The following is a 14594-nucleotide window of genomic DNA, read 5'->3' on the forward strand; positions in this document are numbered from 1 at the left end:
GTGTCTGCTCCCCGTCGCCGCCGCCGCATGCCCCGCGGTCGGCCTCCAGTGACCCCTCCTCGTCGCCGCCGCCGCTGGGAGCGCGGTCGGCCTCCAGTGACCCCTCCTCGTCGCCGCCGCATGCCGCGCGGTCGGCCTCCAGTGTCTTCTCCTCGTCTCCGCCGCCGCCGCTGGAAGCACGGTCAGCCTCCGGTGCCTGCTCCCCATCGCCGCTGGGAGCGCGGTCGGCCTCCAGTGTCTCCTCCTCGTCGTCGCCGCCGCCGCTGGGAGCGCGGTCGGCCTCCAGTGTCTCCTCCTCGTCGTCGCCGCCGCCGCTGGGAGCGCGGTCGGCCTCCAGTGACTCCTCCTCGCCGCCGCCGCTGGGAGCGCGGTCGGCCTCCAGTGACTCCTCCTCGCCGCCGCCGCTGGGAGCGCGGTCGGCCTCCAGTGACTCCTCCTCGCCGCCGCCGCTGGGAGCGCGGTCGGCCTCCAGTGACTCCCCCTCGTCGTCGCCGCCGCCGCTGGGAGCGCGGTCGGCCTCCAGTGATTCCTTCTCGTCCTCGTCGCCGCCGCCGCTGGGAGCGCGGTCGGCCTCCCTCGTTGGGACTTTGCTTTGTGGCCCCTTGGCCTCTGCGGCCTCCTGAACTGTGTGTTTTTTGTTTTGGATTTCCCACTGACTCCCCTGAACTGTGGACTGTTTTTTCCCCTGCTGTTTTTGTTTTGTTATAGCTCCTGGACTGTTCCTTGTTTCGACCCCCTGTTTTGGACGTTGGAGCTCTCCGGCCTTGTGCCGTCGCTTTTTGTTTCATCCGGTTGTTTTTTGTTTTCTCATCCCCATGTTTTGCTCTGGTTTTTGGACTGTTATTCAGCTTGTGCCATTGCTTTTCTTTGTTCTGTTCCTTTTGCTTATTGTTTTTTGCCCCTGTGCTCTACCCTTGCTCCAGTGCTTCCTTGTGTTTTTGGGTTTGTTCCTGACTTTGTTTGCTCCCTGTCTGTTTTTGTTTCGGGCCCTCCTTCCTGGTCCCCCGCCTCCCGCCCTTGTCTGGTTTTGTTTCTGGTTTTGGCCGTCGGGAGCCGGCCTTTGAGGGGGGGGTACTGTCATGTCCTGGGCCGTTGGCCCAGCGTTTTGTGTTAATAGTTATTTCCTGAGTTTGTCCTCCCTGTATGTTTGTCATGTTCCCAGTGTTGTGACTTGTCTGCGTGTTCCTTGGTTTATCACTTCCTGTTTTATTTTGCCATGTGATTTCCTTGTGCTTTGTGTTTAGCTTTGCTTCCCCTGTGTAATTAGTTTCATTTGCCTCACCTGTTGTTCCCTGCTGTTTTCTCTTGCCCTGATTACCCAGTGTGTATTTAAGCCCTCAGTTTTCATTTGTTCTCTGTCGCGTCGTTGATGTTGTGTGCCCGTGTGTTCCCTGTGTTTGACCGTCGTCTCCCTTCCAAGATTTTTGTATTTGTTTTCCCCCTGCTTAAATAAATCCCTTTTAAGTTACGCTGACTTCTGGAGTCCTTCGTGTCAGCCATTCCTCGCCTGTTTCCTCCCCGGCCATGACAATCTTTGTATTTTTACCTAAATCTCCCTACTGTCTGTACAAATAATCAGGTCTTGGATTCAAGTCTCAGCTGCTTTATTTACTATATTTGTTCTTCTTCATACACATAAGATTTATCTGTCATATTTATATACGTTTCAGCTGAGTTAGAAGCTTCTCAACATCTTTAGGTCACTGTGGTTTTCCAACACCATTGCTGCTTTTCCACTAGTACCTACTCAGCTCAACTTGACCGGACTCAGTTTTTAGGGGTTTTATTAGGGGTTTGTTAGATGTTAGATGGTACCAGGTACTTTTTAAGTACCTACTCAGTCATGGTTCCAAGCGATCTGAGTCAAGCCGTAAATGTGATCTCAACAGAATGCATGCCACTGATTGGCCAGGCAGTGAGGCCACTAAATGACTCATGAGAGCAACTCCTTCACAAGAATCAAACGTGCCATTTTTGAAACCCGGCAATGAGGAAAATGGCTACACAATAACCAACACAGACGTTTTTGTGCTTGATGGCTGATGATGGAATCCAAAAGAAGCTAGACGGAGTGACCGTTTGTGTTTATGTTGCATACAAATGCTGCCACAGGACATTCATCCCACCTTGCTGAAACAGTACTCAATTGTAATGGAAAATGAACAAAACCAAGTACACTAGAATAGAGTCATGTTGAGATGTACTAGAGGAAAAGAGGCAGAGGAGAACTGGTACTCTGAGATGAGTGTACTTTCTATGCTGGTGTATGTTTCATCTCCTGCTTAAGTCACTGACGAGCGGACTGGGTAGACCATAACTGATCATGGGGGTACATGGCACAATGATAATATAGCTGAATGAATAAAGCTGAATCCAGTCTTCTGAATTCTTTGGATCCTTTATCCACTGTTGTTTGAAAAGGTTGACTTCTCCTTTAAAATGTATCAAACAAATCACTTGCTGTAATTTCTTATCCTACAAACACTGATACAGTCATGTGAAAACTAAAGTTTTGAACAGGAATTAAGAGGCTGGTAAGCAGCCAGTCTCCACTAATCAAATGTGATCGATTAACCGATCATCAGCAAGTGTGACAACCTGTGTAAAACAAAAAAAATATATACACATATGCGTGCATGTGTGCTACATGCGTACGTGTTTTGGCAAATCTTCCGAGAAGGCACACCCAAACCAACCAAACGAGAGGTGAAACAGCCAGTCGCCTTTTTTTTCAAGCTCCAGAGATTACTATGAGAACCTACACAGACAGATTCCAGTACTGATGTTTTACGTTCCATAAAGATATTATAAAGCAGGTGAGTTGTTCAGGATGGCCTCTGCGGAGGAACCTGTTTAGGTGTTAAGTGGTGGTAAGACAGAAGCTCTGTAAGCTTCTCTGATGTTGGTGTACAGCAGATCAAGAGTTTTATTTTCTCTTGTGGGACAGTCAACAAATTGTGTGAATCCAGTCAGGTGGGAGGAGAGAGAAACGTGACTGAAGTCTCCTGAAATTATGAAGCCTGTCTGTGTTCTAGCAACAGTTTAATGGAGAACTTCACATGGAACTTTGTCTGTTGCTTTGGGTGGAATGTACACAAGCACTGTTATGGTATGACTGAATTCTCTCGGTACGTGATATGGTCGCATACTAACTGCCAATAATTCAATATCAGGGCAACACAACCTCTCCTTGACAGTGATATGTGCAGGATTGCACCAACTTTGGTTCACAAACAAAGCCAGACCCCCACCTTTTTTTCTCGCCACTAGCTTTAGCATCTCTGACCGTACAGTATGAGGGTGAAACCAGGTAGATCCACATTAGAGTCTGAGGTGTTTTGATTCAATCATGTTTCACTAAAATATAAGACTCACAGAATACTTTCTGAATCTTCATCAGTATCTCCAGCTCATCACATATGTTGGGCAGAGAGTCGACATTTCCCATGATGACTGCTGGCAGAAAGGGCTTAAATCTCCACCTCCAAGCCTTCAGCATGACAGCCACAAAAGCACCTCTTTATCTCAGCTGGAAAAGGGTGGCATCCTCCAGATTTGCTCCATTTCAATGAAAAAAAGCTTTTCTCTGGAGTAAACTCATCTCCCCACAGAAGTATCCATCAGTACAAAAAGAAAGGAAAATCAATAAAAATACAACAAAAATAAAGTTTGAGTAAAGATCAGAGCTACCAGACTGCACTGCTACCAGCTGAAGTGCATGTTCTAGAATATTAGTTGTTTGTGTTTATATGCTTCATTCCTCTGTAGGACCTGTTCCTGACTGAAATAAAGGCATGCAGTCAGTCTATATTGTACACAAGAACATTCAAATTATGCCCACTTACATTTTCACAGAGCCAGATGAAGACAACCTGTCTTAACAAATAAAAATTTGATTTCATATTTATTAGCATGATGCCCATTACAGGTTTTGTGAAGCAAGCTGATGCAACGATAATCTGCATGTTTTGGTTTAAAAATGAAAATCTAAGTTTAGTATAATTCTACGTCTACATCTGGTTCCACCATGATTAATGTGTGTGATTTTTATTGATGTATGTCATTAATGCTGGATGTTTTGCCATGAAGCATGATGTGTTTGAGGTATTTCTAGGACAACAATAACTATAAATTTAACAGTGTTCAAAACTACAGTCAAAAGAAAAATTTAACAATCTGGATAACTGCAATAGAAGATGAAAGAGAGGTGACAGATTTTACAAAGCGCAGGAGGAGGTAAATGTGACAGGAAATGTACTTTTGAATCTATTCTGTGTTGGCCAATCAGGTACATTTTACCAGCTGACCTAAAACATTCATCTCACCTCCTTCACTCACTGAAATACCAGTAAGATCCCGAAGAAGGAGCAGTGTCAAGATGATCGTCTTATGGATTATATTGTTTTGTCTTGGCCAAGGATGTAAGTTTTTCTTTTCATTTTATCCAAAAATGTTATTATGAATTTATATGTCAAATAGAATTAAAAAAAAATAATAATAATTTTGAACTGCAAAGTTACCACATCAAACAGAGTTTAATTTTTCTGTTTTCTCTTAATTCAGATTCTCTGGTTCCAGTGAAAACTGTTCAGGTTGGTGAACCAGCAACTTTAACATGTGCTATACCCAAAGAGCTGAGCAGTAGAGGAGTCAAATGGTACAAACAGAGCGTCGGGGATAGTCTTAAATTAATACTTACACTGATCAAATCTACAGCTGAATATGATCCTGGATTTTCTAGTTTAAGATTTCGAGTAAATGACGATGAGAATTTTACCAGCTTGACCATTTTGAAGACAGTTCAGGAGGATGAGGGACTCTATCACTGCGTGAACACAGAATGGATTGGAACTACATGGAGTGGAACATATTTGTTAGTAAAAGGTAATAAGCTGTCATACTTTTACAAACTTTGAAATGTATGTAAAGTGTGTTTTAAACAATGTCTTTGTGTTTTTTATTACACAGGAAACACTCAGAGGACATCAAACTTTACAGTCAGTCAGTCACTGATAGAATCAAATCCAGTCCGTCCAGGAGACACAATGACTCTCCAGTGTTCAGTCTTCTCTGACTATGAGGACAAGACATGTCCAGGAGATCTCAATGTCCTCTGGTTCAGAGCTGGATCAGATAAATCTCATCCAAACATCATCTACACTCACAAAAACAGACGTAATGAATACGAGACAAGATCTGAGACTCAGCAGAGTTGTGTTTTTCGCTACTCCAAGAACGTCAGCTCCTCTGATGCTGGGACTTATTACTGTGCTGTGGCCACATGTGGGGAGATATTATTTGGAAATGGAACTACACTGGATATTCAAGGTAAACATTGATCTATTAATTAGAAAATGTGTCTCAATTTACACTTTTTATACTTAATTAGTATTTAACGCATTTGAAGTAATCATCTTTTTTTTTTTCTTCACTTTTTATTATGGTTGCAGAAAGCAGCGTGTGGTCACAGAGAGCCAGTACAGTTATTTTCTTGCTTTGTGCTGTCTTGGTTATAACTCTGATCGTTATAGCTGCCCTCATCTACACAATCAAGACAAACAACAGTGATCACTTCAAAGGTAATTCAAGTTACTCGTACTTCTCTGTGTTATAAAAGTATACAAATATTAATTTGTATTGTTGTCTGTATATTCCATAATCAAGCTGCTGTTCTGCAGAGAAACTTGATTGATCAGAAAAGACAACAGGTACTTAAAGCTAGGATTCTTTTCATAAATGTGATTTTCTTTCTGTTTTTTTTTTTTTAAGTTTTGATATTTCTAATTTATTTTATTGATTATTTTTGCAGAATAAGATCACACAGATATTTTCTGCTGTTGTCTTTACCATGATGAAAGTTGACAGAAGTAAAATAAAGGATGCAAACACAGTGAAGCGGGAGCAGATCTACATGGCTGTCAAGGCTTTTGGACTGGATTAGGTCTATTTTCCATCCCTTGGTATGAAATAACCTTGTTTATGTTGACTTAGAGCTACTGTGCTGTCTTTCTGTACATATTATCAGTATGTTTAAATGTATTTAGATGGAATGTATCTTAATAATGAAAATGTACATACATGTCAAGTCAGCTCTGAATAGCCGAGTCTGATGTTTCAGGTAGATAGGGTGTAAACCTCATCCGCGCCCTCAGCTGCAGAGTTCTCATCATCATTGCTCTGTTCTCGTTCCACACATTTCCTCTTTCACTCCACTACAACTCTCCACTGAAGTCAAATGTCAAGAACAGAAATCTCTGAAACAAGGGGATTATCCATCCATCCATCCATCAGCTTATCATTTTCAGGGTTGCAGGGGGGCTGGAGCCTTTCTCAGCTGTCATAGTGAATATGAGATTTAATCGAGGTTGTCTGATGAGATCTCTGTTATTTCTATGAGTGTAAAATTTAAAGGTTATAGTTTAGTTTTTCTTAAAAAAAAAAAAAAAGAGTAGTTTCTTATTATAAGAATTTCAGATAATAGAGATTAAAAAAAAAAAAAAGTTACAAGGGTACCCCGCTGTTTTGGCAGTGATTTCTCTTATTTTAGTAATCACCTCAGAGATACAACTTGTTAAAAATTAGAATGTCTGATGTGAAAAATGTGTTTTAGCTAAGGTTTCAGTAAGTGTGTGTCTGTGTGCCAAGAGAACTACGAGCAAAACCACATTCAGCAGCTACATTCACAGTCGAAGGCCGTGGTGGGCCTTTGACCAACCACTGAATCTGTTTACTCAGGACAGACGTCACTGTGAGCTTTCACCAGATATGATGTGAGAAAAGAGAAGCAGCCTAGTTGGAGTCAAACAGAACTGATTGTTTTAGCTGTGCTTGCTTCCAGCATAAATCTGTAACTGTTTCCATCTGTGGTCATGGAATGAAAAATTGTGATGTTAATTCATGTTAAAGTTTTATGTACCATTAATTTGAATGGGGTAAAATTCTGTAACTGTGCTAAGTGAACACACTGTAATATTTGGTGAGGTTGTCAGCCCTAAAAAATTAAATTAAAAAAAATAAAGAGCAAGTTAGGACAAGTGAATGATGAGCACCTGCCCTCGTTTCCTTTTAACTGCCAATGAAAAACACCAAACCACAGTAAAGTGTGAAATCGGTCACAACATGACTGAACAGGTCTGAGTGTGTGTCTCTTTCTCACACAGGCTTCAACAGCTCCTGTAAGTTGTTCTGATATAAACACTAGTCACACTAATACAATAGAATTATTCCACTTAATATAAACTATACAAGCCATGCAGTTAGTGGGGTCAGTTTAACTGGTGATTTTAAATTGTCCATAGGTGTGAAAGGTTGTTTGTCTCTCTGTGTGTTCAATCCTGTGACCAACTGGCGACCTGTACAGGGTGTACCCCGCCTCTCGCTCCTGTCCCCTGACGACCCTTTAAAGGATAAGTGGAAGAGGATGGATGGATGGATGGATGGATGGAGTCTTGCCCGACCAGCTACGTGGCATTAACAGAGACAGATGAAAACCCCTTCGTATTCTTGACCTTGTTTGAAAGTCCAACCACAGCAATGCTTAAATTTCGGTGCATCAACTGTGTTTATTTTTGGCTTTGTGTGTTTCAGGTGCAAGTAGTGTTCTGCACACAAAGGATGTACAGAGTACCACAAAGTAGATGAAAGGCATGTAAAAACAATCAATTATTGATTTTCTGTTTTGAATTATATTTTACAGTTGTTACCTTTCCTGTTTGCTACTGTCTGTACATTTATAAGATGTGATCACAGGGTGGACACACCACTGTCCCAGGAAATTACAGGGAACAACTTAATTGAATTGTATGACATATTTATGTGTCAAACATCAAACAGGTAGTTAGACTAACTTTTTAAAGACTTTTTCTTTGTTATTTTTTTATCATCTTTGTATCTTTACCTAAATCTTTCTAACGTCTGCACAAATATTCAAGTCTCAGCTGTTATATTTTACTTTGTGCCTTCTCCTTGGTTCACTTAAGATTTCTCTGTCATATTTAAAAGTGTTTCAGCTGAGTCAGAAGCTTCTCATCAACTTTGGGTCACTGTGTTTTTGTGACACCATGAGAATGGAGTTAAATGTAGAGGATGGAAGGTGTTGCTTCAACCACCTCCCCACCTCTGTATGCTGGTGCATGCATCTCTTCCTGCTTTAGTCACTCACATGCAGACTGGGTGGATTGTCATTGATGATGCATACTTTTCAGAATGACAATAAAGCTGAATCCAATCTTCTGAATTGGCTGGCTCCTTTATCTTTATGCACTGTTGTACCAAAAAGTTGTAAAAAACAAACAAACAAACAAACCTTTCAGTTACTGTTTTTTTTTTTTTTTATCACACAGACACTGATAGTTTTAGGTGCCACTAATCAAATGGATTTGATTAACTGATCATCAGCAATTGTGACCCCATCTGTAAAACAAACACACACACACACACACACACAAACACACACACACACACACACACACACACACACACACACACACACACAATATGAAACTAGCCTCTTTATCTTTGTCTTCTTATACCATGTTCAAATTGTTTATTGGACAATTGTATTTCTGTGCAGCACAACTTCCCACAACATTAGATGGATGCATGACATTAAAACTGTTGATCTCTTTGTTTAATTTTTTCTTTAATGTGCTTTCAGATAAATAAAGCTTTCTTGCTGCTCTTGCAGCACTTTCTCAAGGCCCTCTGCAAAGCCACATGCAAGAGCTACACTCACAGACAAAGGTTGTGGTGGGCCATTTCGCTGCCCTTTGACCAACCACTGAAGCTGTTTACTCAGAACAGAACTCTCTGTGAGCTTCAAAGAGATGAGAGACTGAGAGAAGAGCTAAAGGGCTTCAGTGGACTACTTTTAACTAAATGAACTCAATTGATTTAGCTTTACTTTCTTGTTTTATATATATATATATATATATATATATATATATATATATATATATATATATATATATATATATATATATATATATATATATATATATATATAAATAAATAAGTGTGTGTGTGTTTAGCAAAGCAGCAGCTATACAGCAGCATATAAATGTGTATTAACTAATTAATTCATCATTAATTTGAACAACCTGCCTGTCCACCGCTGTCCTACGTGAGGTGTGTAGCACTCAGTGGCAAAGGCTTCAGACCTACACTCAACAATTTATCAAACATTTAAAGAGTCCTGCCTTTGCTACAGAGGCCAGGGAGGAACAGCTGATTAGCTCCTCCCCTCTTCTACCAGCAGTAATGAAAAAACACAGAAAAGTGTGATGAAAAATGATCACAGTGTGACTGAGGGTTTTTCCCCTGTTCTACTCTTCAAATTCTCTTGTAAGCGGCTTTATTTTACATATACTTGTAACAGTCATTCCACTTGTGTATTCAAAGATTGATAAAATAATGCTGCAAGACCTGCTTCCTGAGTTTACAAGAGCGTGTGACACAGGAAGAAAAGCCTCCTTGTACTGTTACATTTTCTTTTAAAGTCCAACCACAGAAATGAATCCAAGTTTCCGTGCGCTGTTTTTTTGTCAGCGATGACTGACTTTTTATTTGCCTTTGTGTGCAAACAGTGCTTTGCAACCAAATAAAAGGAAGATTATGCAAAGGAAGACAAAACATTTGTTAAGAAAAAAATTAAGGTGATTTATTGTTGGTCTTTCACATACATTTGTTCGAGCCTGTCCTCCTTTATAAAACAACCTCATAGGTCGTTTTTGCAGTTAGTGGGGTTAAGTTAATTGGTGATCCTAAATTGCACATAGGTGTAAATGGTTGTCTGTCTCTCTGTGTTATCCCTGAGACAGGCTGGTGACCTGTCCAGGGTGTATCCTTCCTCATGCGCTATGACAGCTGGGATAGGCTCCAGCCTATTTTTTCCTATTTGTCAGTAAAGTTTCTCTAATAAGAGCTGTTTGTAGATGCAGTAGGGACCTGTGGTCTTCTCAGTGTTGATCCATTTTTATGCATGAAATTATAAAGAACTTCATAAAACACCAGTTGATGTGATTGGTTGAAATATTGCTTCACCTCATGTTTTAACTAGGGATGGCACGATACCAATTTTTTATGTCCGATACCGATATTTTACATTTGGATATCTACCGATAAAATACAAATACAAAGACAGAGCTTTTCAGGTAGTGGTGCCAAAGCTCTGGAACTGTTTACCACTCCATCTCCGTTTAGCTGACTCTGTGGCATCTTTTTTAAAAAAAAAGTTGAAAACTTTTCTGTTTAACCAGACTTTCTGTTGACTTTATTTTTATTCTTTTTCTTTTAATATGGTACTGTTATATTTTAACATGGTGTTTTATCTTTTGTTTTTTGAGATTGTGTTTTCATTATTGTACAGCACTTTGTAACTTTTTGTCTGTGTAAAGTGCTATATAAGTAAACTTTACTTACAACAATTGCTCTACCACCTGAATCCTGTTGCTCCTATGTGAGAAGGTGATGCATTGGCTTATGGTATGTTGCAAATTTCATTAGGGCTGCAACTATTGATTATTTTAACAATCGAGTATTCTATCGATTATTCCATCGATTACCCGAGTAACTGGATAAGAAATATTTTTCATATTAACAGTTCATCTGCATATTTTAACTTCCGTACTGCAGTTTTTCCCTGTGTGAAACAAAGAAGGTGGATGGAGCAGCTACAAAGTTCTCTTTTCTTCACTTACTGATTAGATTGTGCAGTATCCAATGACAAGAAAATGTATCACTTTCTTTCTGTACTTCACACATTACAAAAACCTGTGAGCTGTGATGGATTGTGATGCATTACATCACTGACATTCTGGTTATACTCTTCAGTGATGGGCTTTGAAACACATAAATGTACAGTTCTTATTGTCATACATAGATGGAAAGACTTGGGGAATTCAGCTTTGAGAGTTCACTCTCATGTTCAGTACCAGTCAAAAGTTTGGACACAAGTTTTCTGGAACATCATTTGTCAGGGCTTCCAAATTATGCCGGCGCCAGGCGCATTTTCCACCTACTCCACCACTCTGCACCGTCTACTCTTTAATTTTCCCAAAGGAAAATTTTTGCCCCGTCCACCGTCTCCATTTCCAGCGCCATGAGGACGCACGTGGTGATAGTTACATTCTTTCAATCTGAGCCATTTGATTGGTTCACGACTGCCATGTGACTATTCATATCGTCTGCTGCCGTCATGGCTTCTCATGCATGTAAGAGAAATAAGAGAAAACAGCACCCATGTTGACCAGGCGCACACCCAAACAAACACTCATGACAGCCCAGAGTGAGGAAGAAGGATAAGAATGCGCTCCAGTAAGTGGGGAAAATATTTTAAAAAATAATAATAAAGAGTGGAGAAAGAGAGCGCACTTAAAGACTGGATCCGAGCTCAGATGGGAGACAGTGGCGCAAAAAGTGGGTGTATGCTATATGCAATGCATAGGGGCGCCTCACAAGATGCATTTTCTGTATTTAACAGCTGTGCATATGATATATCAATAACAGAGGCACGGAGCTGATTAGGCACCCCTGCTGCTCCTTCACCTCCCCTTCTCCTGTCGCCCCCCCCCCCCCCCCCCCCCCCCTTAGACACACACAAACTTTTTGTTTTTGTTGTTTGTGATTGATAGAAAAAAAAAAGCCTGTAATAGAAATCTTGTATTTTATAAGTCCATGAATAGGTGAGATCTGCAGACATGAACACAATAAACCTTGATAGGGTGTGTGTGTGTTATGTGCGCAAACACCTCAGAAAGTAGCTGCAGTACCGATGAGAGACGTATCAAAGGCATTCTGCAGAGTTTACAAGTGTGAAATATCTGCTCACCATGCTGATTTCATGCAACATGCTAATACTGAGAAGCACACAAAAAACTGTGCACCCTTCTCTTCTATGAGGCTAAGAATCATGGGTTTCACTGCTCCAAAACACAATGATACAAAACAAAGAAATGAGCTATACTACTGTTTAAAAGCGGCCTCAGTTTTACACAATGTTGTGGATTGCCAGTAGGGCTTATTTTGGGCTTGTTTTCATAGAGCTGGTTGCTTGTTTCTATCATGAGATCTGGCAACACTGGATAGTACTCATATAAGCGAAACAGATGGGAAAAGATGCCCATGGAGGACAGCAAAGGTCTCGGTCATAAGGTGCCTGCTACTTTGGCATGCCCCCCTGCTACTCCAAAACAATTTGAAAGCCCTGATTTGTGATTTTTTTTTTTTTTCTTAAGCATTTCAACAGTTGCTGGGTGGTTTGCTATGTAATTTGTTCCACAAATTGCCCAGTAGTTTTTGAAGAGGATCAATCATCTGCTTTGGTCAAGCAACATTGTTTCAGACTTGCTCTTCAGCTCTTTGGAGTTAATAAATGCCATGGCCCCTGACCAGTGAATGATCAGCCCTGCAGATTTGAAATGCAAAATGCATTTCTGAGGTATATACTGCACTACATTTCACAAACAGCAGAAGTGACTGTACTGATTCCTGTTTGAGGGCTTAACAGAAGAATTGCCTAGAGATAAGCAAAAGTGTCATAGTTATCAAAATGGACAGTTGCAACAGAAGATGAAAGAGAGGTGATGGTTTTTTGCAAAGCCCAGGATGATGCAAATGTGACAGGAAGTGTACTTTTGAATCTACTCTGTGTTAACCAATCAGATACATTTTACTGTCTGACCTAAAACAATCATCTTACCGCCTTCACTCACTGAAATACCAGTGAGGTCCCCAACAGCAAGCAGTGTAAACATGATCATCTTATGGATTTCACTGTTTTTTCTTCAGCAAGGACGTAAGTGCTTTTTAAAAAATTTTGGCTTAGATAACAAATCTACCTGTCAAATAGCTGAATCTAGACTTTTAGAAAAATTGTTTTGCACTGAAAAGTTACCACATCAAACAAGTTTTATTTTTCTGTCTTCTCATAACTCAGATACTTTAGTTCCAGTGGAAACTGTTCAACTTGGTGAACCAGCAACCTTAATATGCGCATTACCCAAAGAGCTGAGCAGTAGTGGAGTCCACTGGTATAAGCAGAGTATCGGGGATACTCTTAAGTTAATAGTGACACTATTTAAATCCACAGCACCTACTTATGGTCCTGAATTTTCTAGTTTAAATTTTGAGATAGATAAGGATTTAACCAGCCTGACCATTCTGAAGACAGCCCAGGAGGACGAGGGCTTCTATCACTGTGGGACCACAGAACGGATTGGAGCTAAATGGAATGGGACATATTTGTTTGTTAAAGGTAAAAAACTGACCTGCTTTTACAAACTTTTAAATAATTTCTAAGCACGTTTCAAAGACAACAAACCAGAAGCTCTCTCTGTTTTCTATTACACAGGAAACACTCAGAGGACATCAAACTATACAGTTAGTCAGTCACTGATAGAATCAAATCCAGTCCATCCAGGAGGCACAATGACTCTCCAGTGTTCAGTCTTCTCTGACTCTGACAATAAGACATGTCTAGAGGGTCTCAGTGTCCTCTGGTTCAGAGCTGGATCAGATAAATCTCATCCAAAAATCATCTACACTGACAGGAATAAAAATAATAAATGTGAGGAAATCTCAGACCCTCAGGATAGCTGTGTTTATAACTTCTATAAGGACATCAACACTTCTGATGCTGGGACTTACTACTGTGCCGTGGCCACATGTGGAGAGATATTATTTGGAAATGGAACTACAGTTGAACCTGGTATGATTTTATTTTCAATACTGGAATTTATACTCACCAACATAAAACTGATTTTGTTTTGTTTTGTTTTTCAGAGCAGTCAACGCAGTCAGTATTTATTCAGAGGGCAATATTAATAGTGTGTTTAGTTATTTCTATCATTGGAAATGTTTTTCTCATCTGCAACCAAAGACTATGTAAACAATTTAAAGGTAAGTGTTATTTAAAACGTTAAACAATTATGCATTTTATATACAAAATCGTAAGGGAAGAACCATAAAGAGTCACATACATATTTTTCGTGAATCTGCAAAAACTGAGGTCTTCACAGTGGTTAATATTAAGTTGTGTACCTCATTAATCAATCCAACTAGTTTTATTAGAATAATGCATTTCTTTGCATGGAATTTTAACTAATGACAAAAAGAAATGAGACAAAGTTTATTTAATTCTATTTATTATTGTAATTTCTTTCATCTTTAGGAACACAAAGTGCTACATCAGGTGCACAAACTGAAACCTCACGCCAACTTGTAAGTAATGAAAATTATTGATTTTCAGTTAAAGGATGTGAGAAAAATTTTGTATCACTGTAGATGTGTACACTTACACAGTCAAATGAATGGGAGCGTGTGTGTGTGTGTGTGTGTGTGTATAGATAGATCACTGATTTGGTGCTATATAAATAAATAAATATATTGAATACATATATAAATAAATTTTTTTCAGACTGAAGGTGATGATGAGCTAAACTACGCTGCACTAAATTTCTCTGAAAGAAAAACAAGAGGAAGAAGGAAGAGAGAGTGTGCAGAGGACAGTGTCTACTCTCAAGTTAAATGCTGATGTCGATGACAATGTCGAGCATCTCCCGAAATTTAAATTGATCCTGATTTCTAGTTGCACATCC

General features: G+C 40.0%; 2 protein-coding genes across 2 annotated transcripts; both read left to right on the forward strand.

Annotated features, from left to right (window-relative positions):
* Positions 1 to 4330: 4330 nt before the first annotated feature.
* Positions 4331 to 5941, forward strand: LOC115787348 (uncharacterized). The gene is made up of 6 exons (XM_030740024.1): positions 4331 to 4421; positions 4564 to 4884; positions 4969 to 5328; positions 5451 to 5579; positions 5665 to 5708; positions 5810 to 5941. The coding sequence occupies exons 1-6, from the start codon at positions 4379 to 4381 to the stop codon at positions 5939 to 5941; spliced, it is 1029 nt and encodes a 342-aa protein (XP_030595884.1). The 5' UTR covers positions 4331 to 4378.
* Positions 5942 to 12750: 6809 nt separating this feature from the next.
* On the forward strand, positions 12751 to 14306 carry LOC115787134 (uncharacterized). Its single transcript, XM_030739711.1, has 5 exons — positions 12751 to 12793; positions 12935 to 13252; positions 13349 to 13705; positions 13780 to 13896; positions 14281 to 14306. Exons 1-5 carry the CDS (start codon positions 12751 to 12753, stop codon positions 14304 to 14306), a joined length of 861 nt encoding a protein of 286 aa, XP_030595571.1.
* Positions 14307 to 14594: the final 288 nt, after the last annotated feature.

This window comes from Archocentrus centrarchus, chromosome 10 (genome assembly GCF_007364275.1).
Source record: "Archocentrus centrarchus isolate MPI-CPG fArcCen1 chromosome 10, fArcCen1, whole genome shotgun sequence".
Taxonomy (NCBI): domain Eukaryota; kingdom Metazoa; phylum Chordata; class Actinopteri; order Cichliformes; family Cichlidae; genus Archocentrus; species Archocentrus centrarchus.

What these genes read in the sequence shown, in the direction of transcription:
- LOC115787348 (XM_030740024.1), top strand. Translation starts at nt 4,379, where the DNA reads ATGATCGTCTTATGGATTATATTGTTTTGTCTTGGCCAAGGAT. An exon ending in GTTTTGTCTTGGCCAAGGAT is followed by an intron (nt 4,422 to 4,563) that starts GTAAGTTTTTCT and finishes CTCTTAATTCAG; the next exon opens with ATTCTCTGGTTCCAGTGAAA. An exon ending in TTGATCAGAAAAGACAACAG is followed by an intron (nt 5,709 to 5,809) that starts GTACTTAAAGCT and finishes TTATTTTTGCAG; the next exon opens with AATAAGATCACACAGATATT.
- LOC115787134 (XM_030739711.1), top strand. Translation starts at nt 12,751, where the DNA reads ATGATCATCTTATGGATTTCACTGTTTTTTCTTCAGCAAGGAC. An exon ending in GTTTTTTCTTCAGCAAGGAC is followed by an intron (nt 12,794 to 12,934) that starts GTAAGTGCTTTT and finishes CTCATAACTCAG; the next exon opens with ATACTTTAGTTCCAGTGGAA. An exon ending in GACATATTTGTTTGTTAAAG is followed by an intron (nt 13,253 to 13,348) that starts GTAAAAAACTGA and finishes TCTATTACACAG; the next exon opens with GAAACACTCAGAGGACATCA.